This window comes from Chrysemys picta, chromosome 1 (genome assembly GCF_011386835.1).
Source record: "Chrysemys picta bellii isolate R12L10 chromosome 1, ASM1138683v2, whole genome shotgun sequence".
Taxonomy (NCBI): domain Eukaryota; kingdom Metazoa; phylum Chordata; order Testudines; family Emydidae; genus Chrysemys; species Chrysemys picta.
In genome coordinates this window covers 1,845,942-1,861,267 of record NC_088791.1, presented here as the reverse complement: position 1 = coordinate 1,861,267, position 15,326 = coordinate 1,845,942, and the positions used below count along the sequence as shown (strand labels likewise).

At 47.4% G+C, this 15,326-nt stretch overlaps 1 protein-coding gene across 2 annotated transcripts in view; it reads right to left on the bottom strand.

Annotated features, from left to right (window-relative positions):
- The window catches only part of LOC101939714 (C-type lectin-like), a 525,580-nt gene that overhangs the window by 276,563 nt on the left and 233,691 nt on the right, over positions 1 to 15,326 (bottom strand). The window contains exon 6 of one of the 2 annotated variants that reach the window (XM_065593300.1): positions 13,023 to 13,363. The exons of the other annotated variant lie outside the window; for it this stretch is intronic. Coding sequence (XP_065449372.1) covers positions 13,296 to 13,363 — 68 coding nt within the window. The 3' untranslated portion in view covers positions 13,023 to 13,295. Of the gene's footprint in view, positions 1 to 13,022; positions 13,364 to 15,326 lie in introns of those variants that run through there. 2 annotated transcript variants of the gene reach the window in all.

Genomic DNA, 15,326 nt, shown 5'->3' with positions numbered 1-15,326 from the left:
AAGGGAGTGGGTCAAGAAAGGTTCCCTGTGGTACTAGCTAAAGTTTATGTGGAGTGGGAAGGTTTGGAAAGTGATTTAACTGTGGGAATAATAGAAGACACCCTGGTGGACATGTTAGTTGGAATGATTTTTTCCACATGACCAAGACTGTTGGCATGATGACCTGCAGCAAGAAGGAGTATAGTGTAGGGTCCCCGGAGGGAAAGGGTGAAGTCTCAGCAGCTGCTGAAGGAATGGGAGTGGGTCTCTTTAATTCTCTGCAGAAGGAGGAAGCTGCATGCTTCCAGGCGTGGGGGTGGTTGAGACCATCTCCTGCACTGCAGCTGAAGGCAGCGTCTCCTCAGAGATGGGGGAGAGTGTATTGCCTGTCAGTGAGAAGTCTGTTCCAGCTGTTAGCTGCAAGCCTCTCACAGCTCACCCAGGGGCAGATCCCGCTCCAGGGAGCACAGGGAGATGTGTCCCAGAGGGGAGCCCAGAGACGGGTGATGGACTCTTAGAAACCACTGAGGAGGTGGGTGCGGGTTCCATTGACTCTGCAGTGCAAAGAGGCAGCGTGCTCCCAAGTGTGAGACAGGCAAAGTCAGGCCTCTGCCCAACCGAAGGCAACACGTCCTCAGGGTTTGGGGCAGGAGAAGTATTGTCGATGACTGGTAGAATGGTTCAATGCGATCTAAAATCCACGCTGGGAATGTACACTGAGAAAAGGGGCCAGAACAGGGACGAGTTATTACCATTCCTGCTGTATGCTTACAGGGAGGAACCCAAGAGTCCACAGGGTTGAACCCATTTTATCTTTTATAAGGGGGACAAGTAAGGGGACCCTTTGATCTCATTAAATATTCATGGGAGGGGAACACTAAAGTAACGGAGGAACCAGTGACTGAATATGTTCAGAGGTTCAGGAAAGAGTTAAAAGATATAATGGAAATTGTCCAAGCCAATTTCCAGGACACTGAGGCCAAACAAGAGCTGTGATCTGACAGAAATACTTGTAAATGCACTTTTGAGATAGGAGATTTGGTAATGGTGCTAAGCCCAAAGAAAAAATACAAGAGGCAAAACTCTTGGGAGGGGCCCTTTGAGGTAGTAGAAGTGGCAGATGAGGACACATATCAAGTTAAAAGGCCCCATGATGATGCTGTCCCACAGCTTGTAGATGTGAACTGGCTCAAAGCCTATCACAGCAGGGACGCTGTAGTGAACATGATCTGTTGTGTGGAAAGGGAAACTGAGGCATATCCACTCATTGATTTGATGGCTGAATGCCAAGGGGGTGCAACTCTGGAAAGCATTGGGATCTGCAGAGAGTTAACACCAGTCGAAAGGGGGAGGTGTTATCAGTGCTGCAAGGATAGTGTGAGGTGTTTTCCAACAAGCCAGGAAGAACACACTGGCTAACTCATAAAATCCTCACCAAAGGGATACAGCCCCCCCTTCTAGGCCTTACAGGGCCACTGGCAAGGTGCAAGAGCAAATTCATATAGAGAGACACAATATATTGGACCTGAGAGTGATTAAGGAATCTGAAATCTCTTGGGCATCCCCTGTGATCTTGGTCCCCAAAAAGGACAACACTGTAAGATTTGGTGTTCACTATAGAAAATGTAATGCTGCTACTGTAACAGATTCATACCTGATGCCAAGAATTGGTGATATGCTGGATGTACTGACCAAGTCAAATATTTCAGTACTTTCACAGAATCATAGAATATCAGGGTTGGAAGTGACCTCAGGAGGTCATCTAGTCCAACCCCCTGCTCAAAGCAGGACCAATCCCCAACTAAATCATCCCAGCCAGGGCTTTGTCAAGCCGGGCCTTAAAAGCCTCTAAGGAAGGATTTCAGAGTAGCAGCCGTGTTAGTCTGTATCCGCAAAAAGAAGAACAGGAGTACTTGTGGCACCTTAGAGACTAACAAATTTATTAGAGCATAAGCTTTCGTGGACTACAGCCCACTTCTTCGGATGCATATGCATCCGAAGAAGTGGGCTGTAGTCCACGAAAGCTTATGCTCTAATAAATTTGTTAGTCTCTAAGGTGCCACAAGTACTCCTGTTCTTCTTTTTTCTAAGGAAGGAGATTCCACCACCTTCCTAGGTAACCCATTCCAGTGCTTCACCACCCTCCTAGTGAAAGAGCTTTTCCTAATATCCAACCTAAACCTCCCCCACTGCAACTTGAGACCATTGCTCCTTGTTCTGTCATCTGCCACCACTGAGAACAGCCGAGCTCCATCCTCTTTGGAACCCCCCTTCAGGTAATTGAAAGCAGCTATCAAATCCCCCCTCATTCTTCTCTTCTGCAGACTAAGTAATCCCAGTTCCCTCAGACTCTCCTTCGAGAAGGCTAATGGCATTTGAGGCTGTATAAGTGGAAGCATTGCCAGCAGATCGAGGGATGTGATCATTCCCCTCTAGTCAGCATTGGTGAGGCCTCACCTGGAGTAGTGTGTCCAGTTTTGGGCCCCACACTACAAGAAGGATGTGGAAAAATTGGAAAGAGTCCAGCGGAGGGCAACAAAAATGATTAGGGGTCTGGAGCACATGACTTATGAGGAGAGGCTGAGGGAACTGGGATTGTTTAGTCTCCAGAAGAGAAGAATGAGGGGGGATTTGATAGCAGCCTTCAACTACCTGAAAGGGGGTTCCAAAGAGGATGGAGCTCAGCTGTTCTCAGTGGTGGCAGACGATAGAACAAGGAGCAATGGTCTCAAGTTGCAGTGGGGGAGGTCCAGGTTGGATATCAGGAAAAACTATTTCACTAGGAGGGTGGTGAAACACTGGAATGCGTTACCTAGGGAGGTGGTGGAGTCTCCTTCCTTAGAGGTTTTTAAGGTCAGGCTTGACAAAGCCCTGGCTAGGATGATTTAGTTGGGAATTGGTCCTGCTTTGAGCAAGGGGTTGGACTAGATGACCTCCTGAGGTCCCTTCCAACCCTGATATTCTATGATTCTATGATAAGTCATGTGCTCCAGCCCCTAATCATTTTTGTTGCCCTCCGCTGGACTCTTTCCAATTTTTCCACATCCTTCTTGTAGTGTGGGGCCCAAAACTGGACACAGTACTCCAGATGAGGCTTCACCAATGCTGATTAGAGGGGAATGATCATGTCCCTCGATCTGCTGACAATGCTTCCACTTATACAGCCCCAAATGTCGTTAGCCTTCTTGGCAACAAGGGCACACTGTTGACTCATATCCACCTTCTCCACTGTAACCCCTAGGTCCTTTTCTGCAGAACTGCTGCCTAGCCACTCGGTCCCTAGGCTGTAGCAGTGCATGGGATTCTTCCATCCTAAATGCAGGACTCTGCACTTGTCCTTGTTGAACCTCATCAGATTTCTTTTGGGCCAATCTTCTAATTTGTCTAGGTCCTTCTGTATCCTATCCCAACCCTCCAGCGTATCTACCACTCCTCCCAGTTTAGTGTCATCTGCAAACTTGCTGAGGGTGCAGTCCATGCCATCCTCCAGATCAGTAATGAAGGTATTGAACAAAACCGGCTCCAGGACCCATCCTTGGGGCACTCCGCTTGATACCGGCTGCCAACTAAACATGGAGCCATTGATCATTACCCGTTGAGCCTGATGATCTAGCCAGCTTTCTAGCCACCTTATAGTCCATTCATCCAGCCTCTACTTCTTTAACTTGCCAGCAAGTATATTGCGGGAGACCATATCAGCTTTCCTAAAGTCAAGGAATAACACATCCACTGCTTTCCCCTCATCCACAGAGCCAGTTATCTTCTCATAGAAGGCAATTAGGTTAGTCAGGCATGACTTGCCCTTGGTGAATCCATGCTGACTGTTCCTGATCACTTTCCTCTCCTCAAAGTGCTTCAAAATTGATTCCTTGAGGACCTGCTTTATGATTTTTCCAGGGACTGAGGTGAGGCTGACTGACCTGTAGTGCCCCAAATCCTCCTTCTTCCCTTTTTTTAAAGATGGGTACTACGTTAGCCTTTTCAATTTAACTCAAGGTTACTGGCAGATCCCTCTGGAGGAGGATGCAAAGAAAAAATCCTCTTTTATCACTGACATAGGACTCTATGAATTCACAGTGTTACCTTTTGGTTTGGTCAGTGCAGGTGTGACCATCCAGAGACTGGTCAACAAAGTGTGACATGGATTATGGAATTTTGCAAGGTCATTGTCATAAATATAAAGGGAGGGGTTACAACCTTTATGTATGCAGATATAAGCAGAGTTAGGATCAGCTTTATCCTGACTTTTGGTGGTGAATTGTGGCAAGTGTGGAAAAGAACTTTAGGGGCTGATCTGGTTTGCATAGGCACACCCACCCACCTAGCATGAGCCCACAGCAGCCCAAAATGGTCACTTTGACAGCTGTGGGATCCCCAGTTTTTCTGTTATTGGGGCAGGAGGAATAAAGTGTGGTTACCCTGATTATGTGAAACAAGGACAATGAAACTGTTTTATGACAGAGGATCTCACCATCGCCTAAGTACAACTTGCTAGACAAGGGACATGGGTTTTAAAACCCAGTGAATTAAGAGAGGTTAGGGGTCAGGTATAAGCACCTAAGGGTATGGGTCCCTTTTAATGGCCTGGAAAACCAATTACACCTTTTTTGTTTTTTTATTGTTAAATAACAAAGCTAATTTTCATTCTCTTACGAATCTACTTACAGACTGCTGTGCTGAATTCACTTTGGGCCAATGGTACACCAGTAGGGGTGCTCCCCTACTACAAGCAGAAATTATTAAGAGCTGTAATTACTAAAGAGTTAAAATTACTGAGCTGAGATTACTGAGTTCTGTGTTAACTAGGGGGGGAGCTTGAAGATATATTGCTAAGCGGTTGGCAGAGCGGAGCAGCTTGTGGGATGGATGGAGTCACCCATGGGACGGCTGGAGGAGCAGAGCAGTTTTTGGTGAAGGCTGCAGCAGAACCCCATGGAGAGGTGGGGCGGTCGGCCTCGGACCACGTAAGGTGCCCCTTAACACCCTGTGTGCCTCCTTTCCACCCCCCGCCCTGCATTTTCAACCAAGCTGGGGGAGGAGGGGGTTAAACTCTGCAGATAAACTTTTGAACTTTGGGGCTGCACTGACCAGGAACAAAAACTTTTGGGTTGTTGGACTTTTGAATGATTTTTGTGTTGCTAAACTCAAAAGACTTTTGGGACTTTGGGGTAATCTTTTGGGTGGTTGAACTTAAAACTCTGAGGGGAAAAGGACACTGCCAGACTTACTTGGACGTGGGCCTTTTGCTCATGGTTTGTGTTATGAATCCTGTTTGTGGTGTTTCCCCAACATAATGCCGCATTGTTTCCCTCCTTTATTAAAAGGATTTTGCTACATTGAAACTTCGTGCTTGCAAAAAAAAAAAAAATTATTGCCTCCTAACGGCGCCTGGGGGGTGGTATGTAATTGTCCCAGGTCACTGGGTGGGGGCTTGAGCTGGTTTTGCATTGCGTTATTAAAACGAAACCCCAAAATACTAAACCCGGCCCTTGTTGCTGCCAAATCAAAGGAGCAAAAGGGTTACATTTTTGGGGGCTTGTCAAGGCTCCTTCCCCACTCTGAACTTTAGGGTACAGATGTGGGGGCCTGCATGAAAACTTCTAAGCTTAACTACCAGCTTAGAGCTGGTCCGCTGCCACCACTCCCAATGGGCTAACTCCCTTCCCTGGGTAGCCTTGAGAGACTCTTCCACCGACACCCTGGTGAACACTGATCCAAAACCCCTTGGATCTTAAAACAAGGAGGAATTAATCATCCCCCGCCTTCCCTTTCCCCCCACCAATTCCTGGTGAGTCCAGATCAATCCCCTTGAATTTTAGAACAAGGAAAAATCAATCAGGTTCTTAAAAAGAAGGCTTTTAATTAAAGAAAAAGGTAAAAATTATCTCTGTAAAATCAGGATGGAAAATAACTTTACAGGGTAATCAAACTTAAAGAGCCCAGAGGACTCCCCTCTAGCCTTAGGTTCAAAGTTACAGCAAACAGAGGTAAACACCCTAGTAAAAGGTACATTTACAAGTTGAGAAAACAAAGATAAAACTAACACGCCTTGCCTGGCTGTACTTATAAGTTTGAAATATGAGAGACTTGTTCAGAAAGATTTGGAGAGCCTGGATTGATGTCTGGTCCCTCTTAGTCCCAAGAGCAAACTCCCCCCAAAACAAAGAGCACAAACAAAAGCCTTCCCCCCACCAAGATTTGAAAGTATCTTGTCCCCTTATTGGTCCTTTGGATCAGGTGTCAGCCAGGTTACCTGAGCTTCTTAACCCTTTACAGGTAAAAGGATTTTGGAGTCTCTGGCCAGGAGGGATTATAGTATTGTACACAGGAGGGCTGTTACCCTTCCCTTTATAGTTATGACAGGGTTCATCTGGGATCCTTTGGTCAGTACCCCTCGCAAGCACCTGTTCAGTGTTCCAACTACATCTTCAGGACCTGGCTGCGAATGGCCTCATTACAGAGTCCCGCAGCCCATACCCCTCACCCATTGTGGTGGTCTGTAAAAAGAATGGGAAAATCTGGATGTGTATTGACTACCGCACCCTAAACCGCCATACTGTGGTTGACTAGTACACAATGCCCTGAGTCCATACCACCGGGGGTGGTATGTAATTGTCCCAGGTCACTGGGTGGGGGCTCGAACCAGGTTTGCATTGCATTTTTTAAATGAAATCCCTAAATACTAAACCCGGCCCTTGTTGCTGACAACTCAAAGGGGCAAAAGGATTACACAGTAACATCAAATCCCTCCTGGCCAGAGGTACAGAATTATTTACCTGTAAGGGGTTAATCAGTTCAATTAACCTAGTTGGCACCTGACCAGAAGGACCAATGGGGAAAGAAGATACTTTCAAATCAGGGACAAGGGAGGAAGGTTTTGTTTGTGCTCTCTTTGTGTTCCCTTTTGAGACAAAGAGAGAGACTAAGCAGGTAATCTAGCTCCTACTAAAATGATACATCTAAAATTCCAGAAATTGTAAGTAATAGCAAGGAAATGTGTTAGATTATCTTTTGTTTTAGCTTGTGAATTTTCCCTATGCTAAGAGGGAGGTTTATTCCTGTAAAATTACCTTCCATCCTGATTTTACAGAGGTGCTGCTTTTACTTTTTTTTTTTAATAATAAAGTTCTTCTTTTAAGAACCTGATTGGTTTTTGGTGTCCTAAAAACCCAAGGGGCTGGTCTGTGCTCACCTTGTTAACCTATTTGTGCATAGGGGAAGTTTTTAACCTAAGCTGGTGGAATATAAGCTTAGGGTTCTTTCATGTGGGTCCCCACATCTGTGCCCCAGAGTTCAGAGTGGGGAGGGAACCCTGTTAGTCATACACATAGAACATAGCAGTGTTCAGCAACATATGGGATGATCATAAAATGCACCTGGGGGGTTTGCTGTCAAAGCTCAAAGAGGCTGGTCTAACCATAAAACCCTCTACGTGCAAAATTGGGGCAGACAAAGACCCTTATCTAGGGCATTGGGTAGGAGGGGGGCAAATATCCCCTGACCCTCTTAAAGTAGAAGCCATTGTAGCCTCTAAGGCTAGCCTGCTTGCTTGCCTATATATCTTTTCTGATAGGTTTCTTATTTTCTTATGGTTTTGATTGTTTGATTTATTATAATAGGTTTATAGGTTTATATTATAGTTTGGCTGTAATGCAAGGGACCTAGAGGCCATATCCTGTATGTTAAGCTAAGGCAAATTTAGCAGACGTATGTCTGGGACCTTTCACCTAGATAGTGATAAGTTAAAGCATAAGGTCCATATATGGCAGCTACCTTTAACTTAGATAGATAAAGGATGCGTTGAAGCAGGTGGGTGTAGGGGGGTTTCTGAAGCTCATGCCCTCTGTAAACAGGGTATATCACGAGGAAAGAACCAAAAATGTCGTGAGGACAAAAATAACAAATGCTAGAATGATCTAATGTCATTAGTGTGTGTGTATATGTCATCAATACATACAAACATACCAGCCTCTGGAGAAAGTGTTCCTCAACATTTTGGTGGGTGAGGAAACTAAGTTTGGACATAGGAGGGCACAAGCACCCATACCCTATTACACCCACCATGCCAAGAAAATCTAAGAATCTAAGTGTCTAAGTATCTAAAAAGTTAGGTATCTAAGTTTCTAAGATCCAAGCATCTTTCTTTGTTTATTAGTCTGTTAGTTTAATTTTAAGTTTTAAGTCAGTTAGTTAAGGGAAATTCTAAGTTAACTTCAATAGCTTGTAGCTCTTAGCTCTCTAGCTTCTTCGAGCTCTGCACCTCCCACTAAAGAACTGAGGAACCCGAGGCGAGGCTGATCCTTTGTCTCTTATTACCAGGTCATCAAGAAAGGGTGTGAGTGTATTAATCAAAGGCTTTATAGTATGTAACATCATATGTGTCTTTAAAATAATAGTATTGCATTTGTAACTCTGATTATTTTGCTATTTAGTTACTATTTGATCATAATTCCATTTATCTTAATAAAAGTCTTTAAGACTATACTGGTCTCAGTGTGAGCATCCTGTCATATCCCTGAGGGGCCTTTTCATATTCTGTGTAGTCTGCATCTGGGACAAGAACCTTGTTATCTTCTGAGGAGACCACATCTGTATTTGAGATAAGGGCAATAAGATATTCTCCCTCTTATTCTCTATCCCTTTTTTAATGATTCCTAACATCCTGTTTGCTTTTTTGACTGCCGCTGCATGGATGTCTTCAGAGAACTATCCGTGATGACTCCAAGATCTCTTTCCTGATTGATGGGGGCTAATTTAGCTACAATGGGGCCTGATTCTCAGGGGCTGACTGCTGAGCACTGCTGCCTCATTATGGGATCACCAGCTGAGGATACCCAAACTGAGGCCTTGTTGTAAATCTTGGCCAAAGAACATAGAGCAGCTGCGTTCAGAGCCAGAACTCTGAGGAAATGATTGGAGAGAAGTTTTTTGGCACACACCCTGGGGCAGCAGGATGTTACAGTACCTGATCCCTGGGATGGAAACATTCGTTAGTTGTAGGAACAGCATGGATATGCTGAGTTGCCGGCTGGGTGCAATTGTCTCAGCTAATCAGAGCCCAGAGTTCCTGTACAGTCACTGATTCAGGTCTCAGACCATCACCCCACAGCGCCCTGGCTGGTTCTCTGGCCTGTACTATACGGAAGATCAGACTAGATGATCACAATGGTCCCTTCTGGTTTTAACATCTGTGAAAACCAAGGCTTCCAGCGTGCCCCAGGCCCCTCACAAGTTTTTGCTTCAGTGAGTTGAGCCTGTGCCCAAGTCCCCAGATAACAGATCCTGAGTCTACAGCCTCTTCCCCAGCAGGGTCTGTAACAGGCAGCCCAGGCTCATCGCCCCACTGGCACCACAGGGGAGCAATATGCTGTCACAGCAAAGATTTAACTCACTTTGCCATCCTCACCCTTCTGTCCCTACACACACGCTTTGTGTTTCCCTGTGTTAAGATGCACATTGTTTGATTGTGCCCCAGGTACCAAGCAGCTCAGATCACTCTGTACCCCTGCATTGCCCTCTTCTCTCCTGTTACTGTATTCTTCCCTGTCTCTGGATTTATATGACTGGTAGAAAAGGTGCCTTTCCTACACTCTTGTGCTTCAATGGTTATTTAAAACCACAATTAAACATAAAGACAGAAGCCAGCAATGACCTCGCCCTGCACAGCAGCAGCTGGCCAAGCCTAATGCAAAGGCCAAGCCATACAGAGCTGTGTCGGGCTGCAGGGAGAGTCAGAGGAGCCTGGTTACCCCAGAGAGCAGAGAGCTCCTCCAGCCCCTGCCCGGAGGCAATGAGCCGGCACTTTGTTATCTCAGCTCATGGCCGTCTGGGTAAGTTGCTCACTCAGGGCTGGGTCCTGAGGCACCAGAACTGTTAGATTACAAAGGAAATTGCAAGTGTGGCAGCAACTGTCACCTCTTAATGGGGCAATAAAATGGTGACACCCAAATGGTCTGTGCAGGAGAGCTCTGCGCCTGGCCCTGCGGTCCATATTCCTAGCAGTGTGGGGTGGGTGCTGAGCAGGACGGGGAGAGGCTGGCTCCCTGTGGGATGCTCTAGAGGAGATGTGGGGTGCTCGGGGGGCAGGAGCTGGTGCCCATCACAGGTCTGAGAGGGGTGGCTGAAGCCCTCTGTGCAGGACCCTCTGGTCAGTCGTACCTGATGCTCTGGAGCGTGGCCAGGAAAAGATCAGCCCTCAGAGCCGTCAGTGCCATGTGGCAGGGCCTGTCCTGCCTGGATAATTCAAATGAGGGGGTTAGTTAAACAGAAATTAAAAGATTTCAGAGTAGTTAGTCTCTAAGGTGCCACGAGTACTCCTGTTCTTTCTGAGAAGTTAAAAGGTACAGTGACTAGAGTGAAATCCCTGCAAGCTGCATGCTTTGAAAAGACACCATAATAGAGGCCCCACTTCAATGTATACCCCAAATTAAGAAACACAGTAAAAGAACTAAAAGAGAGCCACCATGGCTTAACAACCATGTAAAAGAAGCAGTGAGAGAGAAAAAGGCATCTTTTAAAAAGTGGAAGTCCAATCCTAGTGAGGTAAATAGAAAGGAGCATAAACGCTAAGAAAAGCCAAAGAGGAGTTTGAAGAACGGCTGGCCAAAAACTCCAAAGGTAATAACAAAATATTTTTTAAGTACATCAAAAGCAGGAAGCCTGCTAAACAACCAGTGGGGCCCCTTGATGATCGAGATAAAAAAAGATGATTAAGTCATTGCGAAGAAGCTAAATGAATTATGTGTTTAGATCTTCACAGCTGAGGATATTAGGGAGATTCCCAAACCTGAGCCATCCTTTGTAGGTGACAAATCGGAGGAACTGTCACAGATTGAAGTGTCACTAGAGGAGATTTTGGAATTAATTGGTAAACTTAACAGTAACAAGTCACCGGGACCAGACGGCATTCACCCAAGAGTTCTGAAAGAACTCAAATGTGAAATTGTGGAATTGTTAACTATGGTTTGTAACCTGTCCTTTAAATCGGCTTCTGTACCCAATGACTGGAAGATAGCTAATGTAACGCCAATATTTAAAAAGGGCTCTAGAGGTGATCCCGGCAATTACAGACTGGTAAGCCTAATGTCAGTACCGGGCAAATAAGTTGAAACAATAGTAAAGAATAAAATTGTCAGACACCTAGAAGAACATAAATTGTTGGGCAAAAGTCAACATGGTTTCTGTAAAGGTACTTAGATTTCCAGAAAGCCTTTGGTGAGGACCTTGTCAAAGGCTCTTAAGTAAATTACGTTGTCATGGGATAAGAGGGAAGATACTTTCATGGATTGAGAACTGGTTAAAAGACAGGGAACAAAGGGTAGGAATAAATGATAAATTCTCAGAATGGAGAGGGGTAACTAGTGGTGTTCCCCATGGGTCAGTCCTAGAACCGATCCTATTCAACTTATTCATAAATGATCTGGAGAAAGGGGTAAACAGTGAGGTGGAAAAGTTTGCAGATGTTACTAAACTGCTCAAGATAGTTAAGACCAACGCAGACTGTGAAGAACTTCAAAGAAACCTCACAAAACTAAGTGATTGGGCAACAAAATGGCAAATGAAATTGAATGTGGATAAATGTAAAGTAATGCACATTGGAAAAAATAACCCCAATTATACATACAATATGATGGGGGCTAATTTAGCTTCAACAAGACAGGAAAAAGATCTTGGAGTCATTGTGGATAGTGTTCAGCAGCAGTTAAAAAAGTAAACAGGATGTTAGGAATAATTAAAAAGGGGATAGAGAATAAGACTGAGAATATTATTGCCCTTATATAAATCGATGTTACGCCCTCATCTTAAAAACTGCGTACAGATGTGATCTCCTCATCTCAAACAAGATATACTGGCACTAGAAAAGGTTCAAAAGAGCAACTAAAATGATTAGGGGTTTGGAATGGGTCCCATATGAGGAGAGATTAAAGAGGCTAGGACTCTTCAGCTTGGAAAAGAGGAGACTACGGGGGGGATATGATAGAGATATATAAAATCATGAGTGGTGTGGAGAAAGTGAATAAGGAAAAGTTATTTACTTGTCCCCATAATATAAGAACTAGGGGCCACCAAATGAAATTAGTGGGCAGCAGGTTTAAAACAAATAAAAGGAATTTCTTCTTCACACAGCGCACAGTCAACTTGTGGAACTCCTTACCTGAGGAGGTTGTGAAGGCTAGGACTATAACAGTGTTTAAAAGAGAACTGGACAAATTCATGGAGGTTAAGTCCATTAATGGCTATTAGCCAGGATGGGTAAGGAATGGTGTCCCTAACCTCTGTTTGTCAGAGGGTGGAGATGGATGGCAGGAGAGAGATCACTTGGTCATTACCTGTTAGGTTCACTCCCTCTGGGGCACCTGGCATTGGCCACTGTCGGTAGACAGGATACTGGGCTGGATGGACCTTTGGTCTCACCCAGTACGGCCGTTCTTATGACTTTGCCAGGAGGCCAGTTCGATTTGAAAGCTGAAATCTCACACACTCGGTTTGGCAGTTTGGTGACTATTCTAGCTGCTATTTGAATGGGATTGAAGCAGGAGAGCCCCTTTCCCTGGAGCAGAGGCCTGGGGCCAGCACAACAAGGGGACGCTCTGAGAGAGGCTGTCTAAGGCTGGGGGCAGAGAACACCCCGTCAGTCAGGGACAGAGATAAATGTAACCGGGAAGAGGAGAAGGGACGTTCCCAGGGTCACACAGGATCCCTCCAGCAGAGCTGGGACTGGAACCCAGGAGTCCTGGCTCAGACTTTTTTGTTTTGTATTCCTGCTCTGCAAGATGAGCAGGTGCATTGCAGGCAGGCTAGACAGGTCCTGCTCTGGAAGCGCTGAGATGAGGACAGGAGGGATGAGCACCGAGGGTGGGGCAGAGGGGAGCGGGATGAATGGGCCGTGTCTCAGGGGGTACCAATGCCCCTGTGTTTTTACCAGAGGGCCAGGGCCCTCAATCCTTGTTCAGTCCCTGTCCTCCTGCTCAGGGACTGGTTCTGGGGTGCTGAGGGTGGAGCCAGGCGATACATGGAACTGTCCATGCCAGAGTCAGGAACACGAGAAAGGAGACACACACTGAGCTGAATGCTGGAGGGAAAGTTTATTATCACGTCACTGTGCTGAGATTGCTGAGAAGAGCAGAGCGTGGGTGTGACAGGGAGAGAAAGGGGCAGAGCAGAGCGGGAGTGACACAGCGTAACACAGCGATGCTTTGCAGAAGGGATTTTGCAGCCGGGGACACAGGATCTGGTCTCCCAGGGGAGCCGGAGGGACCCGATTCACTCACAGCCCAGGTGCTGGGAGCCCCCCAGATCCAGGCAACCTGCCTCCCCTAGGATTTGCGTTTACAAATGAAAGAGAATCTCTCTTCACAGGGATAATCGTGCCATTTCTGAAAACCTAGAAAGAAAAACAGAAATGACCCGTGGGGGGGGGGGCAGGCTGGGCCGTTCCTGCTCGTACAGTGACCCCTCCCCCACCCCGTTCCATGCCCCTCCGAGAAGATCCCAGCTCCCGTGCACAGCCCTGAGGAAGAGGAGGGTGGGATGGAGCCCTGAGCACCCCAGATTGGGGCAGTCCCATCCTGCAAAGAGAGGCCGAGGCTCACTGTGAAAGGGGAGACGCCTGGCCCATGCGCTACTGCTCCTACCTCCCGCACCCCACGTGCCCCCCACCCCAGCCAGAGGGCCGAGGAGAGAGCGAGAGCCCTGCCCCGGGACTGGGGGCACCCGCTCAGGACCTGGGCTGCTGCCTCCCTCCCTGCTGAGTGAGCTGCCCCACAGCCAGGCCCCCTCCAGGCCCTGCCCGCCTGGGTCTGGCTACACCCATGGAAACATCTGTCCCAGGCAGGGCTCAGCCGCCATGCAGAGGGGATGTGTCCCTGCCCCAAGAGCCAGTGTTACCGGCCTGCTGTGCACGGAGCAGCACGTTCCTCCCTCAGACACCGTTACCCCTCTGCTCCGGGGGTATTTGTGCCCGTGCCCGGGGGCTGCCCCGGCAGTAGTATTCCTGCTTAGACAGCGCCCAGGGAAGGACAGTCCTGGGTCTGGGCTGGGTGGGCTCAGCCCCTCAGGGCCAGCAGGGAGCTCCGCGGGGGGTATAGGCCGGTCTCAGTGCCCCGTTCCCTTGGGTGCGGGTTTCTGCTGCTGTTTGACTCTATCCCCGTCCAGTGACTGCAGCCCTGGCTGTGCCCATGTGCCGGCATCAGGCCTGACGGACAGTGAGCCTGTAACTCAAGACTGTATCATGATGTATCATGACGCACATGTACCAGGGGCTCCGTTAAGGTTACATGGGCAGCCTTAGTCTCGCACTTCCTTGATTTTGGGACCTTCATGTTCCTTTAACATAATGTTTTCGATGTAATTCCCTAATAGTTTATAAAAGTATCAAATTATGAATATTTTGTAGGCCTTGCTGGAGCCCTAGGCATAATTAGCATTGTTAATCAAAGGCTGTGAGCCAGAGTAGGCCTGGCCTTGGCAGAAAACCAATACCTGGTGCGTTGCTAAACTAAGTGAGCACATTCCTGACGGGAGAGGATGGTAGAAGAACACCCGGAGTTCCCAAGTAACTCTGCAAACAAATTCCCACGTGAGGGCACAAGAACCCCCCAACTCTTGTAAAGCTAAGGAGGGGATGACAGGATAATGGATGAGGATGTTTGTTTGAACTAGCAGGTATAAAATCCGGGTGGTACCTAACAACATCTGGAGTGAAATACGTAACCTGTTTGTATTGGTGTGTACAAGGGGAAGTCATGGGAGGGAAATCTGTGTATCAGCAAAGGGGACAGGACCCTGGTGCCCTGACTGAGCCTTTCCCTCGTCACAAGCATACCTGTGTTAGTGCCCCGGGACCTGCTGACAGTCAGCCTGGCCGAGCGCCTTTGCCACCGAACGGAGCCTGTGCTCCGTCTTTAGGAATAAGCTGGAGGCTGGCGGGATCGGCCAGGTGCACTCTCTGCTAGCGCAGCTGCATCGGAGCTCCAGACACAGCAGCCTTAGCAGCCTTAACACGTTGCAGAGGGAACAACCTTCCGCGGCCCGAACAGCAGTTTAAATCAAAGGTTAAACAATTACTACAGAGCCCAGTGCTCAATGGGCTGCTTGTTACCCTAGCGTGTGACTGTCTAACACAGCCGGCTCAGGGGAGGCCCAGGCCTATCCCAGGATAAATGGAATTGGTCTGAGCCCCGGCCCTGCCCCTCGCTCCCCCCACCCGCTGGCACTGCAGGCCCCACACAGACACAGCACTCAGTGGTCAGAGTCAGGCGGGGGATTCGTTGTGAATTTTGCCCCTCTCCTGTTCAAAACCTCTCTGCAAAGCGACCCCTCAAATCCACCAACGCTGGCTAGTCGCT